The sequence below is a fragment of the Arvicola amphibius genome, chromosome 7 (genome assembly GCF_903992535.2).
Source record: "Arvicola amphibius chromosome 7, mArvAmp1.2, whole genome shotgun sequence".
Classification (NCBI taxonomy): Eukaryota; Metazoa; Chordata; class Mammalia; order Rodentia; family Cricetidae; genus Arvicola; species Arvicola amphibius.
The window spans coordinates 15,199,301-15,216,797 of record NC_052053.1 but is presented as its reverse complement, the minus strand read 5'-3'; the positions used below and the strand labels follow the sequence as shown (position 1 = coordinate 15,216,797).

General features: G+C 44.7%; 1 protein-coding gene across 2 annotated transcripts in view; it reads left to right on the top strand.

Annotated features, from left to right (window-relative positions):
* Positions 1-16,196, top strand: part of Nostrin (nitric oxide synthase trafficking) — a 52,541-nt gene extending 36,345 nt beyond the window's left edge. For both annotated transcript variants that reach the window (XM_038336986.1, XM_038336987.1), the window contains 8 exons: positions 1,215-1,313; positions 1,407-1,532; positions 6,673-6,781; positions 8,908-8,996; positions 11,707-11,832; positions 12,718-12,832; positions 13,894-13,980; positions 15,868-16,196. In XM_038336986.1, coding sequence (XP_038192914.1) covers positions 1,215-1,313; positions 1,407-1,532; positions 6,673-6,781; positions 8,908-8,996; positions 11,707-11,832; positions 12,718-12,832; positions 13,894-13,980; positions 15,868-16,004 — 888 coding nt within the window. In that variant the 3' untranslated portion in view covers positions 16,005-16,196. The remainder of the gene's footprint in view (positions 1-1,214; positions 1,314-1,406; positions 1,533-6,672; positions 6,782-8,907; positions 8,997-11,706; positions 11,833-12,717; positions 12,833-13,893; positions 13,981-15,867) is intronic.
* The last annotated feature ends 1,301 nt before the right edge of the window (positions 16,197-17,497 follow it).

Sequence of the window (17,497 nt, the reverse complement as noted above, 5' to 3'; positions counted from 1 at the left end):
CTATCCGCATAACTTTAACAAGGCTAACAAGCGTGTGCTCCTCACTTCACCCTTGCTAGCTAAAAGTCATAAAAATCCAGCTATGGAATTTTTGTTATCCCGCATGTAATGAGGAGGCCATTTTCTTACCTTTAATCAATAGACTCTGATACCCAAGGTCTAATAAAGGTTAGCATTGAGAACTCATTGTAATTAGAGATTCTACTTTTATCATATAGTTTCTTGAGGACTAGAGAATGGGGACTGGAGAGATGATTCAGTGGTTAATCACAGTGTGTCCTCAGGCACACATGTAACATAAACACATATGTACAGACAAACCACTCATGTCAAGTCCCGTGTTGGGGTGACATCTGTTGGGGGTCCAGCCTCAGCGGGTTTGTACATTCTAGGGTAGGGGATGTGTGGATTAGAAATGTTAGTCAGGAAAGAACAGAGACACAAAAATAGACAGAGACACAGAATAGAGTTGGGAGGGCTACCCAGTGAATTCTGAATCCACCAGCATTGTATTTTCCATACGCTTTATATACCCCAATCTTAAAAGGGGGTTAGAAGGCAAGACTTCTTTACCATGATACAAACAAGGAACAAACGAAGTAACTACTTCTTCAATACTCAAAACATCAAATTACTATATCCTGAGTTCAGTAGGATACATCTTCTGTTTGAAAGTAGGTCAAATGGAAAGGCAACCTCTGCAAGATCCCCTGTGAGTTCCCTGAGGCCAGCGCAGCAGAAACTGAAGAGAATGAATGAACGTTGCTTCTTGTGTGCCTTGCTTGTATTGTTAACAATTTCGGAAGTATTTGGTGTCTAGAAACATTTCTAGGAGATGGAGATAGGTCTTCCTGGGAGTTAGTCTCTTCCAAAACATCAAAGGGGCATCTTAATGCCTTCATTTCTCTTTTTCTCCTTTCTTGCAGACAGCTGGTAACTTGTAGCATCTGTACCCATGCTGTGTGCAGGCACAGGAGCATAGGGAAGTTTAGGCATTAAATCCATCTTCAATGGCAGTATTAGGACAGACAGCAAGTCAGATCCTGCCCTGGGATTCTCCTTGCGCTGCAGTTTGGATGTACCACAGTGAAAGACAAATCAGGACACTTTGCTCAGGGTATCACACGGTGTGTGTGTGGCGGGGGGGGGGGGGGGGGGACAAGCTCTGTGGAGCAAATGTTTGACCTCTCCTTATTTTTTCTTCTTCTCTCCAGAGCATGCTGGAGCTAGAAAAGGAAAGGATTCAGCTTTTATGTAATAATCTAAACCAGTACAGCCAACACATTTCTCTTTTTGGACAAACGCTGACCACGGTGAGTAGCAGAGATGGATCCATTCCTGGTGTGTATGATGGAGGAGGGAAACGGTTCTTCACCCTCCCCACTCTCCTCTGCTCGGTGTTACAGTGCCACACACAGATCCACTGCGCCATCAGCAAGGTTGATGTTGAGAAAGACATCCAGGCTTTAATGGAGGAAACTGCAATCCTGTCTACAGAGAACAAATCCGAGTTCCTACTGACTGACTACTTTGTAAGTACGGAGTGACAGGAAGTGACCTTCACAGGTCACCTTGGCCTTGCATTGAGAAGTCAAGTAAAAACAATGCTAAAGGAAATGTCTTCTTCCTCACCCCCAAACCTAGTAGACCAAAGCTGACCTTTGAACTCTTGATCGCCCTACTTCATCCTCCCAAGGACTGGGATTACAAGCCTGTGTCATCATGCCTGGGTGGAACTCTCTTCTTTTGTAAATAAAATGTTATTTTTTTCATAGAGTTATAAATAATCATAAAAAATAATCCGTGGGGAGCCGGGCGGTGGTGGCGCACGCCTTTAATCCCAGCACTCGGGAGGCAGAGGCAGGCGGATCTCTGAGTTTGAGGCCAGCCTGGTCTACAAGAGCTAGTTCCAGGACAGGCTGCTCTAGAAACTACAGGGAAACCCTGTCTCGAAAAACCAAAAATAATCCGTGGGTTACAACTGCAGCAATACTTCATTGAAAGGCTGGCTAAGCTTTAGAATCTTCTTGGGACTTTGTCTTGGTCTGTCTTGCATGCTGCCAAAACAGAATAGAACAGACTTGGTAACTAACAGAGACTAGAAATTTAGGTGGATTATTGTTCTGGAGGCTGGGATGTCCTGGGTGGCTGAGTCTGTTGAGGATCTTCTTTGATGCATCGTAACAGGACAGGAAAATGGCATTACATGGGTGAGAGAGCAAGAATTGCTTCTAGAACAAACTCATCCCCATGACAATGACATTAGTCCATTCATGAGGAGAGTCCCTCATGTCTCATCTCTGAAAGTTGATATCAGTACTTCTGCTTGAGGGACTTTCTTTCTTTTCTTTCTTTCCTTCTTTCTTTCTTTCTTTTTCTGTTTTTTATTCTTCTCTCATACAATACATCCCAACTGCAGCACACACACACACATATATGTATACACACATATATATACATATACATATTTACACACATATACACATATATATTTACACACATGTATATGCATATATACATGTTTACACATATATATTTGCACACATACATATTTACACATATATACATATATACTTACATATATACACATGCATATTTACACAAATATACATATTTACACGTATACATATATATTTACATACACATATATACATATATACATTTACACACATATATATACATATACATATGTATAGATGCCATTATACTTTGCTCTTATTTTTCCTTTACCCCATGGCCTTACCTTCTTCCTCCTTATCATGCTTGCTACTCTCCTACCTCCTCCAGAGCAGACTTCCCTTCAGCTTCCAGGCCACATGTGTTCCACTGCTCTCTTTATTCTCCCACCTCTTCCTCCTCTCTCATAGTTCCCTTTCTATCTAAACTTTCTGAATTTGTATGTGTGCATGTGTGCTAGTGTGTGTGTGTGTGTGTGTGTGTGTGTGTGTGCACGCACACACACATATTTAATGTTTTTTGTTTTGTTTAGTTTTTCCAGAAAGGGTTTCTCTGTAGCTTTTGGAGTCTCACTCTGTAGACCAGGCTGGCCTTGAACTCACAGAGATCCGCTACCTGCCTCTGCCTCCATTAAAGCATGTGCCTGCCATCACCACCCAGCACACATATTTAATTTTTGCAATGTGAATTTCCCATCTCTCACCTGGCAACACATAGCAGCCTGCTTCCCTCTGGATGAGTGGCTCAAGATACCCAAAGCCATAGCACTCAAAGAGGAAGCGCAGTTCTGTGTGAACTGGTCTTAGCAGTGACTTCTTGTCATGGTCTGTGTGTTAGAAGTCAGTAAGTGCAACCCTTACTCAAAGGAGAAGAGATGTTTGTCCCAAGCATGGGGAAAATTGGCATTTTTTTAAAGATCCCTACCCTTGAAAAATTAGGACCAAACTGCCTGAGACCTCTTCTGAGGCCATTTGGGGGTTTCTGCCTCAGTATGTTTATTGCTGAAAACGGCTCAGTTTCTCTCAGCAGACCAAGTCCTCTTGCTTCTGTTACTCGCCCTCAGTCTTTTGGGTGTTTGCATTACAGGTATGAGCTACACACTCAGCTTCTCGGAGTAAACTCTTTGACCTCCAGGAGCTAGCTGATCTAAAACAAACAACAAAGAGCAAAACCAAACTTCGCCTTTTTCCCCTCAAGCCTCTCTGGGACTTAAGTGACCTTCGTGCTTGGAACACCAGGCCCCAGTATCCTAGATTTTCCTTTTCCTTTTTGGCTGTTGAGGAGTGAATAAGCCCACGGCCCTCCCGGTACATAGTAGTCAAGTGCACGACCCTGAGCTGTGCACACCTTATACCTAAGCGTTGATGACTTCTGCTCTTTCCTGTGCTATCTGCTGGGACTTATCCAGGTTTCAAGCTCACTCCCGGCTCTTACCCGTCTCTGATCTGCTGAGCCAATCTACTCATTCCCTCCAGCTGGATTCGATATACAGCCGACCCAGAGCCAAGAACCAGTACCCTGCTCAGAGTACAGGGACAGAGGGAGAAGGGAGAGGAAAAGAGCTCTGACTCCCGACAAGATTAGCCTTTCCCCCATGCCCAACAGCCACCCAAGCAGCCGGTTGTTTCTTTATTGAGCCTTTTCTTTCCTACCTTGGCAAAGGTGAAGGGTGCTGCTAGCAGCCATGTCTGCTCAGAGCAGAAAGGGAGGCAGCGGGAATGAAAAGGGAGGGCGCTCTTCCCTGCCAGCCTCGGTTAAGCAGGTATTTCTAGACACCCCTGCATTTTCTTCCAAAGGACAATGAAAATGCCTCCATCCCCTAACTTAGCAATAACATAAAGGTATTCTGGGGGATTCGAGGGTTCCGTTGCAGCATCAGGAGTTAGGACAGTTCATCTCTAATCAGCATGCTCATGGGAATTCACATTTTTTTTGAGAAATTTGAGTGCCCTAGAATTCAACCATGTGGCTAAATCTGTCTCAGATGACTGACAAGGATTGTCACGATATCCTTAAAGCTAAGCATTCCAGTGTCTGACCTCGCGTTCATCGGCAGTATGAACTGGCTTTTATCCAGTGCTGTGACATTTACTCAGACAGGAACAAACGAGACCAGAGAGTAATCTGAGCTCCTACTGTGGAAGGCCAGTGACCAGTGTGGAGCTGCTTGTCACTTCTGTAAAATCCCTGCCTGAAGGACTGCAGCTTGACATGCCTCTCTTGGTACACTGCCCTTCTCCCGGCCAGTGTTTGGGGAAGAAGGACAGAATGTGGAGACACACCGTGTCCTCACGTTGGTTTGTTCAAAGCAGAAAGGAAGGAGAAGATGGGAATGAAATTGAAAGGTGCCTTTTCTTTCCTCCAACAGTGCGCGAACCCTCAGATGGGCAAATGGACAGCAAAACTCACCTGCTGTTTGCTTACCAGCTGTAGCTACAATGTCCCCATGGGGCTGGCAAGACAGCAGGCAGAGTGAAGGCGCAGCTGCCATGCCCGTAAGCTCATTCCAAAGAGCCACGTGGTGGAAGGACAGAACCAACTCCCACAAGCTGTCCTACGACCTCCGCAACCATTTGCAAATAAAATAAATGTGATAAAGTTTTAAAATGCCACTGTCACCTTTGTTAATAAAATGAGGCTATGCTGGGACATTTGGCTAGGATTCTATTGAAGTGCTAGGAGGTGGCATTCCTGGTAATGCACGTTTAAATGCTAGGTATCCCCAGAAGGTCCGGTGCAGGAGCCACACTGTGATGGCATTCCTCCAACGAGATCTTAGGACTAGAGTAAGGTGTCCTTACGGCTTAGTCAAGTCTCACCTAACGGTACGACAGCAGCTGAGGCCTCTACTCCAGGCAGCTCCAAGAAGCAGTGGTGGAGAATCTGGGGTGAGAGAATTATTTTTGTGTTTAAGGGCTGAATACCTGCCAGCTTCAGCCTGAACCTTCATTCATATCTCGGTGTCACAGGTACAATGAGGGAAACACAGCTAAGCTCATAGAGTAAGAGGTGGATGTAATAAAGACACAGGGAAACCTCCATTGTATGATACAGAAAGAAAATCTTTTAATCAACCTCATATTTTTATGGGGATGATGCTCTCATTCTACACCCTGCGTGACCCCCGCTTCGTGGAGGTTTATCTAAAGCCAGGTTCTCTGCCAGCACCCACAATTCTAGTTCTCTCCCCTCCCCCAGCAGCTCCCCACTCCGTCTGTGGGTTGCTGTCCACTCGTGTTCAGCCACCTCCTGACCCACCGGCTTAATTGTTTTCTTTTCACCCAACCTGGAAGAGTAATCCATTTGAGAACTTATACACCGCCAGGTCTTGTGACTCATGCCTGTAATACCAGCACTTGAGAGGCTGAGGCAGGAGGACTGCCGTACATTCAAGCCCAACAGACTGAACCAAGTAGTGAGATCCTGTCTCAAGATGAAACAAAGCAAAATGAAACCACGTTAACCTCTCGTCTAACCGATACAGGCCCCGTTTTCTTCTACCGTTCTTGCTCTTTCCTTTCTTTGCACTGTTTCTCCTGAAGAATGCCCTTGGTCCTCCTTTCACCTCACCAATCTACAGCCTTGGTGCGTGCCTTGAGTGGCTGCTTCTCCTAAAGTTGTGCTTGGGGAACTAACCAGGTAGAGTACCATCTGGGGCTGAGCATGCGCCCTAGCTCTATTACTCCTGATAGCAAGCCAGCACAGTATCCAGCGAACGCTTGCTCCGCTCCTGACGCAGTCCTAACCTGAGGCATGCAGAGTCCCGCGGTGGATGATTAAAAGACTTGGGTTTGAATCAATATCAATTATGTCATGAAGCATGAGGTATCCGGCAAATAATTTATTTATCCAGAAGCTGAAGTCACCATAGAAAATCTCTTCCCCCAAGAATCATTGGCTTTATTAAATAGACTGCTCAGCTGTGTACTGATGAATTGTGAATGGGATGTGACCTTATTAATCAGGCCTAAAACGGGGAACAATGTGCGTGAACCAAATATTACCTTCATTTTTCAACCTCACCCTCTCTGGTGAGACTGGAAAAACCATCAAATATGATGAATAAGAATAAAACCAGCAAATAGAATGTAAAAGTAAAAACCATCAAATATAATGAGAGTCTCAGAAAAACTCTAAGTAGTGACTCTCATTTGTTTCCCTTAAGTTATTAAGGGTCATCATTATTATTAAATGTCATTTTTTCCCCTTCTAAAGGAAGAAGATCCAAAGAATACAATGGATAAAGAGAGACGGAAGTCATTGATAAAACCAAAATTGCTGAGACTGCAGAAAGATATCGAAAAGGCCTCAAGGGACAAAGAAGGTGTGTGGTTTTCATGCCCCAGAACCGTGGACCGCTGGCCTAGAACTCACTCCATGGAGCAGACCAGGCCGGCCTCACACGTTTCTCCTTTCTCTGCCCGTTGTGTGCGGGCACACACACTGGTACCATGCCTGGCCTGTGACAATGTCATTCCATGCAGGATAAAGAACAGTATTACACCGCACTCGGGAGCTTTACTCAGAGCTAGGGTTCGTCCACTTTTGTGGAGCAGGGCGGGGGATCCTCTCTTTAAAGAACTGCATATTAAATCTAAGTTGTGTTGAATCAAAGGGAAAAAATGTAAAGTCAGGTGTGGGACTGGTGGGATGGCCCAGTGGGTAAGGGCGCTCGCCTTGAAAACATGGCAGTGTGGGGTGATCCCTAGAACCCATGGAAAGGTGAAGGGGAGAGCTCCACCGAGGTGCCCTCTGGCCTCCACTATGCTCTGTGGCACATATGTTCACATGCCTTACACACACACACACACACACACACACACACAGTAAATAAAAAAATTTAAAAGACAACTTAGTGTAGCACGATTAATAAAAACCAAGAGACAGAAATTGGGGTTAAACATGAAGGTCAGAAAAGGAAAACAGCCAGCCACAGGCTCCTACCTCTACCTCAGTATGATCCTGAATGGCAATCCTGCCTCCTGACATCTCAGAATGAGACTGTGTATGAGAGCTTTCTCCTCCCATCTTCTATTCCTCTCTAGTGCTGGGATTAAGGTGAGCATCACTATCACCCGGTTTCTATGGCAAACTAGTGTGGCTACTGGGATTAAAGGTGTGTGTCACCACTGCCTGGTCTGTAAGGCTGAGCAGGGTGGCTGCTTTACTCCCTGATCTTCAGGCAAGCTTTATTTATTAGAATACAAATGAAATATCACTACAGTTTAGGGTCAGCTGTGGGAGTATACCCGTAAGGACTCAGGAAGTCGAGACAGGAAGACTGTTGTAGGCTGAAACGCAGGCTGGGCTAGGCAGATCGTGACTTGAAGGCCAGTCTGGCATAGAGTGAGACCCCACTCTCCAAACACCAAAATAAAGAAGACAAAAAAGTATAAATAGACACTTTGGTCAATTTATGAGAATTTTGTAAGTAGTCCACTGCTATGCTTTAGAAATGTATAGTTTCATTGTTTCGCAAAGTGACTGTGATGAGAGACAATTTGTGGGATTTAAACATGATTTGGGGGGTTTCATTTCTGTCTTTTTACTAATGTTTGCAATGTTATAACTGTTATTCACATCAAATCCTATACTCGGGAGTCAGAGGTGAAATATCACGTGCAGTAACTCCAAGGCAGGACAGACAGCAAAACATCCTCACATTTATAATACAGTTTCTTGGCATGGATCACAGGGTTTCTTTTGACGTGACCAGGAAACCCAAGATAGGAAATGCTGCATACCTAAAAAGAACACGGGGGAAGAACCTAGCAGGATCGTGTAAATGTGAGGATTATTGGAATAGGCCAAAGGACACTCAAAATCTTATCCTGAAAACTACAGTCAGATCCTTTAAGCACGGGCATTTCTCAAATTTCATCCAAGAAGAGTAGCAATAACTGAGCTGTATGTTCGCTAACCATCTCCATTGAGTGAAGCCCCGTGACAGCTACACCGAGCCCTTCCCCCACCCCATCCACCTCCATTTAGGAAGTCCCACTGGAGCACAAATAATAAAAACCCAGAGACAGATATTGGGGTTCAGCCTGAAGACCAGGAAAGCAAAGCAGCCAAGCCGCTAGAGAGCTCTTACGTCTATGAAATCTTCAGACTAAAAGGGAGCGAGTTCCTGTCTCATCCTGACTTCTAATCCTCTCTAGCACTGGGATTAGAGGCCTGCACCACCACTGCCTGGCCTCTGTGGCAGACTAGTGTGGCTGCTGGGATTAAAGGTGTGTGCCGCCACTGCTTGTCCTGTATGGCTGGCTAGCGTACCTGTTTTGCGTTCTGGTCTTCGGGCAAGCTTTATTTATTAAAATACAAATGTAATAGCACGACATCCCATGTGTATCACTTCTAGCCTCAGAATCTCTTTAAAGGTGACTGTTCCCTGTTAACACCCAACTAGGACTGGGTGAAAGGTGACCTAGCATGTGCTTTCATTTCCAGGCCTGGAACAAAAGCTTAAAACACTCTCCGGCAACTCTTCCTTCGCTGATGCCAAGAGCCAGAAGGATACAGAGGCCTTAATGGACGAGGTAAACGTTTACAGAGTGCATTTCCTGACGAGAGGGTTATTTTTAGACTATTTTTCAACCCGCTTACCCTGTTTACAGCTCCTTCCTGCTGAATCAGAACAATTGAGTAGGAGAGCTGAGAAAACCTGCTCCTACACGGGTTGTTGGAGGGCTGTGGAAGCTTCCTATCACCTGGAAATGTTTACTTTGCTTTCTGTAGAAGAGAGACACAATTGTGTCCTGAATAGAAGTCTCCAAAATAGAAGCATCCGTTAGTGAATCCTAGGCACTTTGACCCTGTCAAGTGCCCGTAATCACCAAATCTCCAGCTTGCCATTCACAGAAGCTGATTCTTTGATTTAGCTTTGCTGGCTGTAGAAACCTGGAATGTTACTGTTCTCATCTGCAAAATGGGAATACGGATACTATACCATAGAGCTTTTTTGAGGATGCATTGTTATCCAGAAAATGCCACCGCAGTGCTCAGAGAAGGAGCTCAAAAGCTGAACGACAGCTTGTTCGACTTGATGATTATTTGCCTTTTACGGTGGTGGGATAGTATGTGCACATAGCTGTTTTGTTTTTTACTTTCAGTACAATGTCCAATACATTATGAGGGACTGTCCTCTGTTATGAAATGGTCTTTGCATCGGGTGATTTTGCCCAATGTAAGCTAATGTAAGATTCTGAGCAGCCTTAGGCCTGCCGGCCTAAGTGGGGGCATTCAGCAGGTTGGATGCATTACATCAGATCTCAGCTAACGTTGAACATATGCAGCCTCATTATGAAGAGGTGCCGCTAAAGTTATTAATAAGATCCTACTTTCCATTTTTTCCTTCATCTGACATCAGAATCTTCTAAAAACAAGAAAAAGATACGGTTATAATCAGGAAGAGGGCATGGGGGCGTGGCAAAGGAGAGCATAGGGACTCAGGAAGCAGGGAGGTATTTTAGAAGCAAACTTTTGGAGGACTTTGGGTGGGAGTGAGAAGGTGCTGGCAGAGGGCTTGTGCTGTGGTTTGCATGGTGAGACATGGGCTGCTGTTAATACAAGAAGAATTCAGGAAGGGCGGACATTTTTAGTAATGTCTTAAAGGATATAAGAACCCAGAGAACTTTTTTTTTTCCTAACCTAGCTTTCCTGAGGAAGTAGCTATCTAATAATTCTGACCAACTTGGGAGTTTGAGTAGTGGTTTGGTGAAAACCGGCTGATATAGCCAACTATAATAATTTGTGGGGTGTGTGTGTGTGTGTGTGTGTGTGTGTGTGTATTTTAAGTATAGATTTCCTTTAGTGGGAAGGCTGCTGCAGAAATGACCCTAATAACTTTCTGTGAAAAGAAGGATCTCATTCTGTTTGCTTGGGAGCGGAGATCTAAAATCCCGCTGCAATGACCTGTGGGTATAGTTTACAGAAAGTCCTAAAACACACTGTAGTCACACAAAATGTTCAATTAACTAATTCAATGCTGAGGATATCTACCAAAGCAGAGTCATAAAAAGCATGGCCCTCGTCTCTTCGGTTGTCTTTGTGTTGAGTTTTGCTCTCGTTGCCAGCATTAGACACGCATGAGTGTCATTTGCTCACAAACTAGCCTAGCTCACACAGAAGTAAAGAGACGCGTTAACCCAGCTTGTGACTCTATGAGAAGCATGAAGCTTCAAGTGGTGAATGCCAAACCCCACAGAACTCTTCACCTCGGGGCAGAGGGACACTGGTAGTATTTCATAGTGTTTCGTAGGATCGGGGGTTCTTGGAGAGGAAACTTGGCTTGTTGCAGTATCTCCTGGGCCTCGAAGTGCTGTATTTGACTCAAGAACCTTGGCTGAGAGGCATTCAGAGTAGCTATCTGTAGATGGTAGGAGGAGTGCTGTTCTTAAGAGAGCCTGGTGCCTTCTCTAACGCTTTCAAATGCCCCATAGCTGGAGCCTAACTCCAGAGGTATGGGGAGTTTGACTTTCATTTTCGGTGAGCCTGTTCCTAGGCGAACTGTGCTTCGAGACCATTCCTTCAGAAAGTAACTTTCCAACTGGGCCACGAGGGTTGGGAATACTATCCTGGAGGAATGGGAAAGAGGGAGGAGGGGGTTGCAGAAGGCCCTTCCAATGTTTATTCTGTAATTTGACTGCTCCTGACTGAACACAGCCTAAAAAGAAGTAATTATGGTGTTTTAGTTCAAGGTCAGAGCCAAATAGGAGAAGACTAGGAACTCAGAGCCACTCCTTATTTTTGTACTCAAACACCCTGGATTATTACTTGAATGTTGTTTCCGGTTTTGAGGAGCAGTGTTACTAAAACTTTTCTTTTCTGGTCAATATACGACATGCCTCTTTAAATAGAAGCAAACACAATTCCTGTGACTTTTGGTGGGATGTACTCAAAGTCTGCCTCATGACTCTGAAGGGAATCAATACCTACCTTCTTTCTTGTTCCTCAGGGGTAAAAAGAAATTATCCAAAGTAGTTCATCATCTCAGACTCCTAGGAACCAATCTAACTTGTTTTCTTTGCCCTAACTACAAGAGGGGAAAGCCTCAGTAAGACACCCAAGTCTTCCCCTCCACACGTGGTCTTATTCTTTCAGTGTTTTCCCATGTATTCGTATGTGAGCCGAGTGTGTGTGTGTTTCTAGACCTCTTTCCCTTTGGAAGGGATCCTGAGATTCCTTTATTCACCGGCTGTGCCCTGTTCTCTTGACATTCCCTCCCACGGCCACACGATGTGTCTACAGAACAGTTTGAAACTAGACCTTTTGCAAGCGAACTCCTACAAACTGTCTTCAGTGTTAGCAGACCTGGAGCAGAGGTCGAAACCCAGCCACCCCTGTAGTGCCTGCATCTTCAAGTGGAAGGAAAAGGTAACGCGGAAGTCACTGGGATGGCTTAGCTGGACTGAGCAGGTGGAAGGGCTTACCAGAAGGTCAAGGCAGAAAACCCACCGTAACTTTCAAGCTGTACCCGTGCCCCAGTTCTTACTCCGGTGACTAAAATAAACTTACTTTGATCTCTGTTGAGCACACTGGCACTAAACCCAACTAAACACGTCCTTTGGAATGAAACTCAGTCGCTCACGTGAAGAACTCAGGCTTTCTCCTCTCTCTTCAGACCTTAACTTTAGCTTTACAATGTGCTATTGTGGAACCCCCTGCTAACTTGAAATGTTGGTATTCCGACAGACCTAGACTGTAAGACTGTAAGACAGGTTCATCTTAGCACAGTGGAAATGTTTAACCCAGCACATAATGTGGCTACACCACACGCACAGGTGTCCCTGCAGGGCCACACTCTGGAAATTGTTACGCAGACAGCTACCGCTTGTAGCTAGTTTCGTGACATTTCGAAGGGAAGTAATAACCAAACGTCCAGAGAGGAAGGGACAGTATTCTTTCTGAGGAGAGTCATGAGTTCTAAAACGGTCTCCATCATTTTATTGGGGGCCCGTGAAACTTGGGTTTCCAGAATTGCTGTGGACGTTTCTATGAGGCCCAGACACATAGGTCCAAATTGGAAATGCAGACTATAACATACAGTAATCATCTCACTCTGAAACTATTTTGCCTTTGGAACAAGAAAGCTTAAACACAGAGGGTCTTAGAGATAGTTTGATTATTTATGCATCATCCCCCTTAAAAAAGAAAAACCCACAAACATAAATCCCAAGGACCTGACGTACAGAGAACAATGTCACGCGGAGATTTATAACGCGGTTGTTTGACTTTCTCTTTTAAACTCTACTTGCACAGGAACACACTCACACTTATGTAAGAATATCCCGGCCGCTTTTGACGACGAGACTAGAGAAAACTGTGCGCAAGGCACCTTCTGGCGGGCAGAACAGCCCTCGTTCTTCCCCTTCAGGTAATCCAGTGCCCAAAATAATCGTGAGCTTGTCCTCTGGGTAGAGTTCATCGCTATATTTGAATATGATTTCTAAGCTACATTCACCCATATTTACTAAAAATAATTACCTCTCAGCCGAGAGTGATGAACTTGTTGGCGTCTGTAGTTTCATGTACAAACGTAGAAGAAAAGGCAGGAAGGCCTTACGAAGGAGTGCAGGCTGGGAACATCATTTTATAACATGAGAAGCTAGGTGTGCCCATGTGCACGTACATACATACATGTGCACACATGTATACATACACACAGTCATTGTCCCTAGGCTACATACCGCAATCTCAGCCCTCCAGTTTGTTTGTTTTATTAAAAATAAAATAATAAAGAGCTTTAGTAAGACCCAAGGCATTGAGGTCACGCAATCTACTCAAAAGCCACCAGTGAGGCCGGGCGGTGGTGGTGCACGCCTTTAATCCCAGCACTCGGGAGGCAGAGGCAGGCGGATCTCTGAGTTCGAGGCCAGCCTGGTCTACAAGAGCTAGCTCCAGGACAGGCTCTAGAAACTACAGGGAAACCCTGTCTCGAAAAACCAAAAAAAAAAAAAAAAAGCCACCAGTGAATTTTTTTGAGAAACAGTTCCCTAATTGACAAGGGATGATGAAACATACACGTTCCTATCTTCCCTATCTCTTCCCTATCTCTTCCCGGGTGGCAAAGCTGGTATGTTTTAAAAAGAAAAAAAATGCAGCTACCACACGCATTACCTAATGCCATCGACCATGTGCACACAGAAAGCAAATAATTTTAAATTGCCATTGTTATTAGTATAAAAACAGCCATTTTCCTCCAGAATTAATATTCCCTGTATAATCTGGAGTCTTGGTTATATGATGTGCATAGTTCATATACATGTTGAGTATATTACAGATACGTATTGAACCAAGGAAGAAATATTAGATAAAATTGTAAAATTTTTGAGAAAATTTAAACTGTGCACCATACTGTTAAACAAAGAATTTCTGATTGTGTTCATTTTGCCTACTGAGTCACCATGGTAACTACAGTTTCATGCCAAACTCCAGCCTCTGGGTCCCGAGTCAGCAACAGTCTTTGCAAGGCTTTGTATACCTTCCAAGCCAGGCAAGATGATGAGCTGAATTTGGAAAAAGGTAAGACTCATTCTCACGTATTTTAATTGTTTTTTTCATGTTGAGATGCTTCCTTTGAATAAAATCTGTTTTACAGGGACAGCGTTAAGTTGTTCCTGGCTGAGGTTTTGGGTCATTCTTCACAGAATAGAGACAAAGGGCATGAAATTAAAGCTTGTGTAACCTCATCTCAAGGTCATTTCATGTTTCTAAGTATGTGTCGGGCACTGTTGGGAGCATATCGTTCAATTATTATTCACAGAACCCTCTGAGACAGACATTTTTTTTTCCTGTTTTAAAGCTGAGAAGAATGCCACAGAGAAAAGTTCCGTACTTAGACTAAAATCACAAGCAGGAGCAGTGCAGGATTTGAGCTCAGAACTCAGTCACGTCCTTCACCGCACCGCTATACTGGGGCAGGATGCCACTCGTGGGGATTCCCTGGAGACAGAACTCCACCTTTTTGTTTTTCAGATGGGAAAATTGCAGAAAAGTGAACTAATAGCTCCCTTAGTATGACAGAAAGTTCTAGAGTCTGAGTCCATTGGTGCGCAGATTAATGTTTGTTCCCCATTTCTCAGAAAAGAACCTGGAGCCCCTCTAAAGGATCAGGTCCCTTTGTGTCAGAATATTTCCCAGGGAAGTGTTTTCCAGTAGATTATATAAACTAACACTCCTACATAAGTAGAAATGTCCAGCCTTCACTTTCTGCATGTCTCTATGGTTGGCTATCCAAGCTAAGGCAGAGACCTAGACGCTGGACCCAGAAGTGGGTGTTTCTACCTTGATGTGTGGTAAGCAGCCTGGTAGTCAGCTTTTCAAAGCTGTGGCAAAATGCCTGAGACGGACAGCTGAGGAGACGAAATGGCTAGTTTAGCTCCTGGCTTCCGAGGATTTGGTTTGCTTAGTTGCCTTTCAGGTCTATGGGGAGGTCAAAAATTTGAGAGTTGAATGTTGTAACAAGGGAGGAAAGCTGTCCCATCCTCCATAGCCAGCAAGCTGGGGGTGAGGGTGATATGGAGGGAGGAGAAGGGAGGGGAAGGGATGACCTTGATCTTTGAAATGCAAGCCCTTCAGTGACCTTCCTGCAAACAGATCTCTGAACAGGCCATTCAATATGAACGCATTAATGAAGTCAGCAGCCCCAATATCCAGTTATCTCTCAACAGCACCACTGCCCAGGCACTAAACCTTCAACGCACAGACCTTTAGGGGACGCTTCATATGCAAACAATAATAAGCCCAGAGAGAGAAAAAGAATTCTCTCAAGCCTGAGGCTGAACTAAAGTATGCAGGCCCACCCACCAAGTTTACAGTTACTAAGACCATGGTTACTTTTTTAAAGGGCAACCAAAAATTAGATAAGAACTGTGTTAGGAATTCGGCTTTACCCATTTCCTTCAAATGGTTATCTCCAAATTGATATTTTATTATTAAAGTTGTCTAAATTAATGGAGGCTAGATTTCTACGTGAAACTGCAGAAAGACTGAATCCAAATGTGACACAGGGAGTTATCACAATTTCAAGGAAAACTATTAATAGAGACACACTTCTAAACTCTCACAGCCACCAATATGTATAACCCTTAAGGTATGGACAGCAAGTTTGCTGACAACCCGTTCACTGCACATGAAAGGAGAGCCAGCTGTGTGATTCTACCATGATTCCGATTTTATGCAAATCCTTAACATCACTTGGTAGTTCATGATTTCACTCTCTTTAGCATTCTCGGCTGTTCCATGCACAGCAGCCAGCAAACTGTGCTTCATCCAAATCAAATGCAGAAAGCAATGTTACCAAGCAGTTTCTTGGGTATGGAACTGTTCTTTAAAGCTCTTACCAACTTTGTGTGGCATGTGCTCAGGCTGCCCAGAACCATCGGTCTAACTCAGTGTGTGTCCTCGCAGGAGACATTGTGACCCTACATGAGAAGAAGGAAGAAGGATGGTGGTTCGGCTCTTTGAATGGGAAGAAAGGCCACTTTCCTGCTGCCTATGTGGAGGAGCTGCCTTCAAAGGCTGGGAACGCAGCTACGCAGTCATAAAACAAGAGTGGACACCAGGGGGGGCTTGCGTGTTCTGTAAACGATGTGCTGAGAATAAGGAGGGACAGTTATCACCTTTGTGAGTTTTCCTTATGCAGTGGTGGTAGAGACCTGCCTGCACTCTATAGTACTCGGTGCTCAGGGGTATTAACTCAAAACAGAATTAAATAAAAGACAGTTGGATTGAATGAAGCATGGAAGTTTATGGGTTCCTAAAACTTAAGACCCTAGAGATGATCCACTCATGACAAAACAGAGATGGTTATCCAGAGTGACTTCAGCCACTTGCCCGAAATGACATCATTATCTGGGAGTACACAATAATTAAGATTTAGGTGCCTCTTTTCTTTAGCTTTGGGTGGTGACGAGAACCAGCAGGCCTATGAGGGGTCAAGCAAAGCCTGGGAAATAAGAAAGAACACAGACCAAAGCCAAAACTAGTGTGGACAGATAAGCAGTATACAATGTGATAGACACAGGTTGGGAAGCAGAATAAAGGATCAGGAGCCAGGCTCCAAAGTCCACTGGTCTGTGTAGTGCACCATGCCCGTCTGCGCTCTATGCGCTATTATGCAGTTTGTGAACTGGGCAAGGGGCTGGAGATTGAAACACACAAAGACAGACAGACAGAGACACGGGTCATCCTTGAAACAAGAATGCCCCTTTTATTGTGTACCAGAGAGGCTTATATAGAAATCCTTAACTGATAGCCACGCCCCAGCCAAACCCACCAGAAACCACTCTCCTGCCATCAGGAACTCCTGAGGGTCTCGAGCTCAGAGCAGCTGTAGGCTGTCTCAGAGCAGAGGAAATCAAGTTGTGTACATGAAATTCAGGATCTGGGGGTTCACTGCTCCCAACAGGCTGGGGGCAGGAGGGGGTGGGAGTGAGACAAGAAGTCTAGACCCTCAGAGGATCTCAGGGTAGAATGAAGTTTCAGCCAGAGCCATGCATGACCTTCTGAGATAGCAACTTCCCAGCCCCTGCCCACCAACAACCGCTCTTAGAGTGAGGTCAAATACAAGCCAGGAATGGCTTGGGAACTGAGGAAAAGCAAACAGGAAGAAGGTGGTGTGTGGGATTTCACGCCTCCTTTCCTGTATCAGAACATCTTTTGCCAATTGGGAAACTGGGTCATTGTGGAAGCAATAAATACCCTAAGTAATTCCTACAGAAAAGAACTCTAATGCCAATAAGAACTTAGCTGGAGCAGAAAGTGGAACCCAACATTCCCCATCAAAACAGAATGTTTGTTATTGTTATGTGGTGTGGTGTGGTGTGTGTGTGTATGTGTGTATGTGTTTATGTGGTGTGTGTGTGTGCGCGCGTGCGTATTGAGACAGGAGCCTACTACATAGCTCTGGTTTATTTGGAACTCACTATGCAGACCACAAGCTCGCCTTGAACTTGTAGAGATCTGCCGGCCTCTGACTCCACCTCCCACGTTCCAAGATTACAGGCCGAAAACGGACATTTCTGCAGCTTCCTCAAAT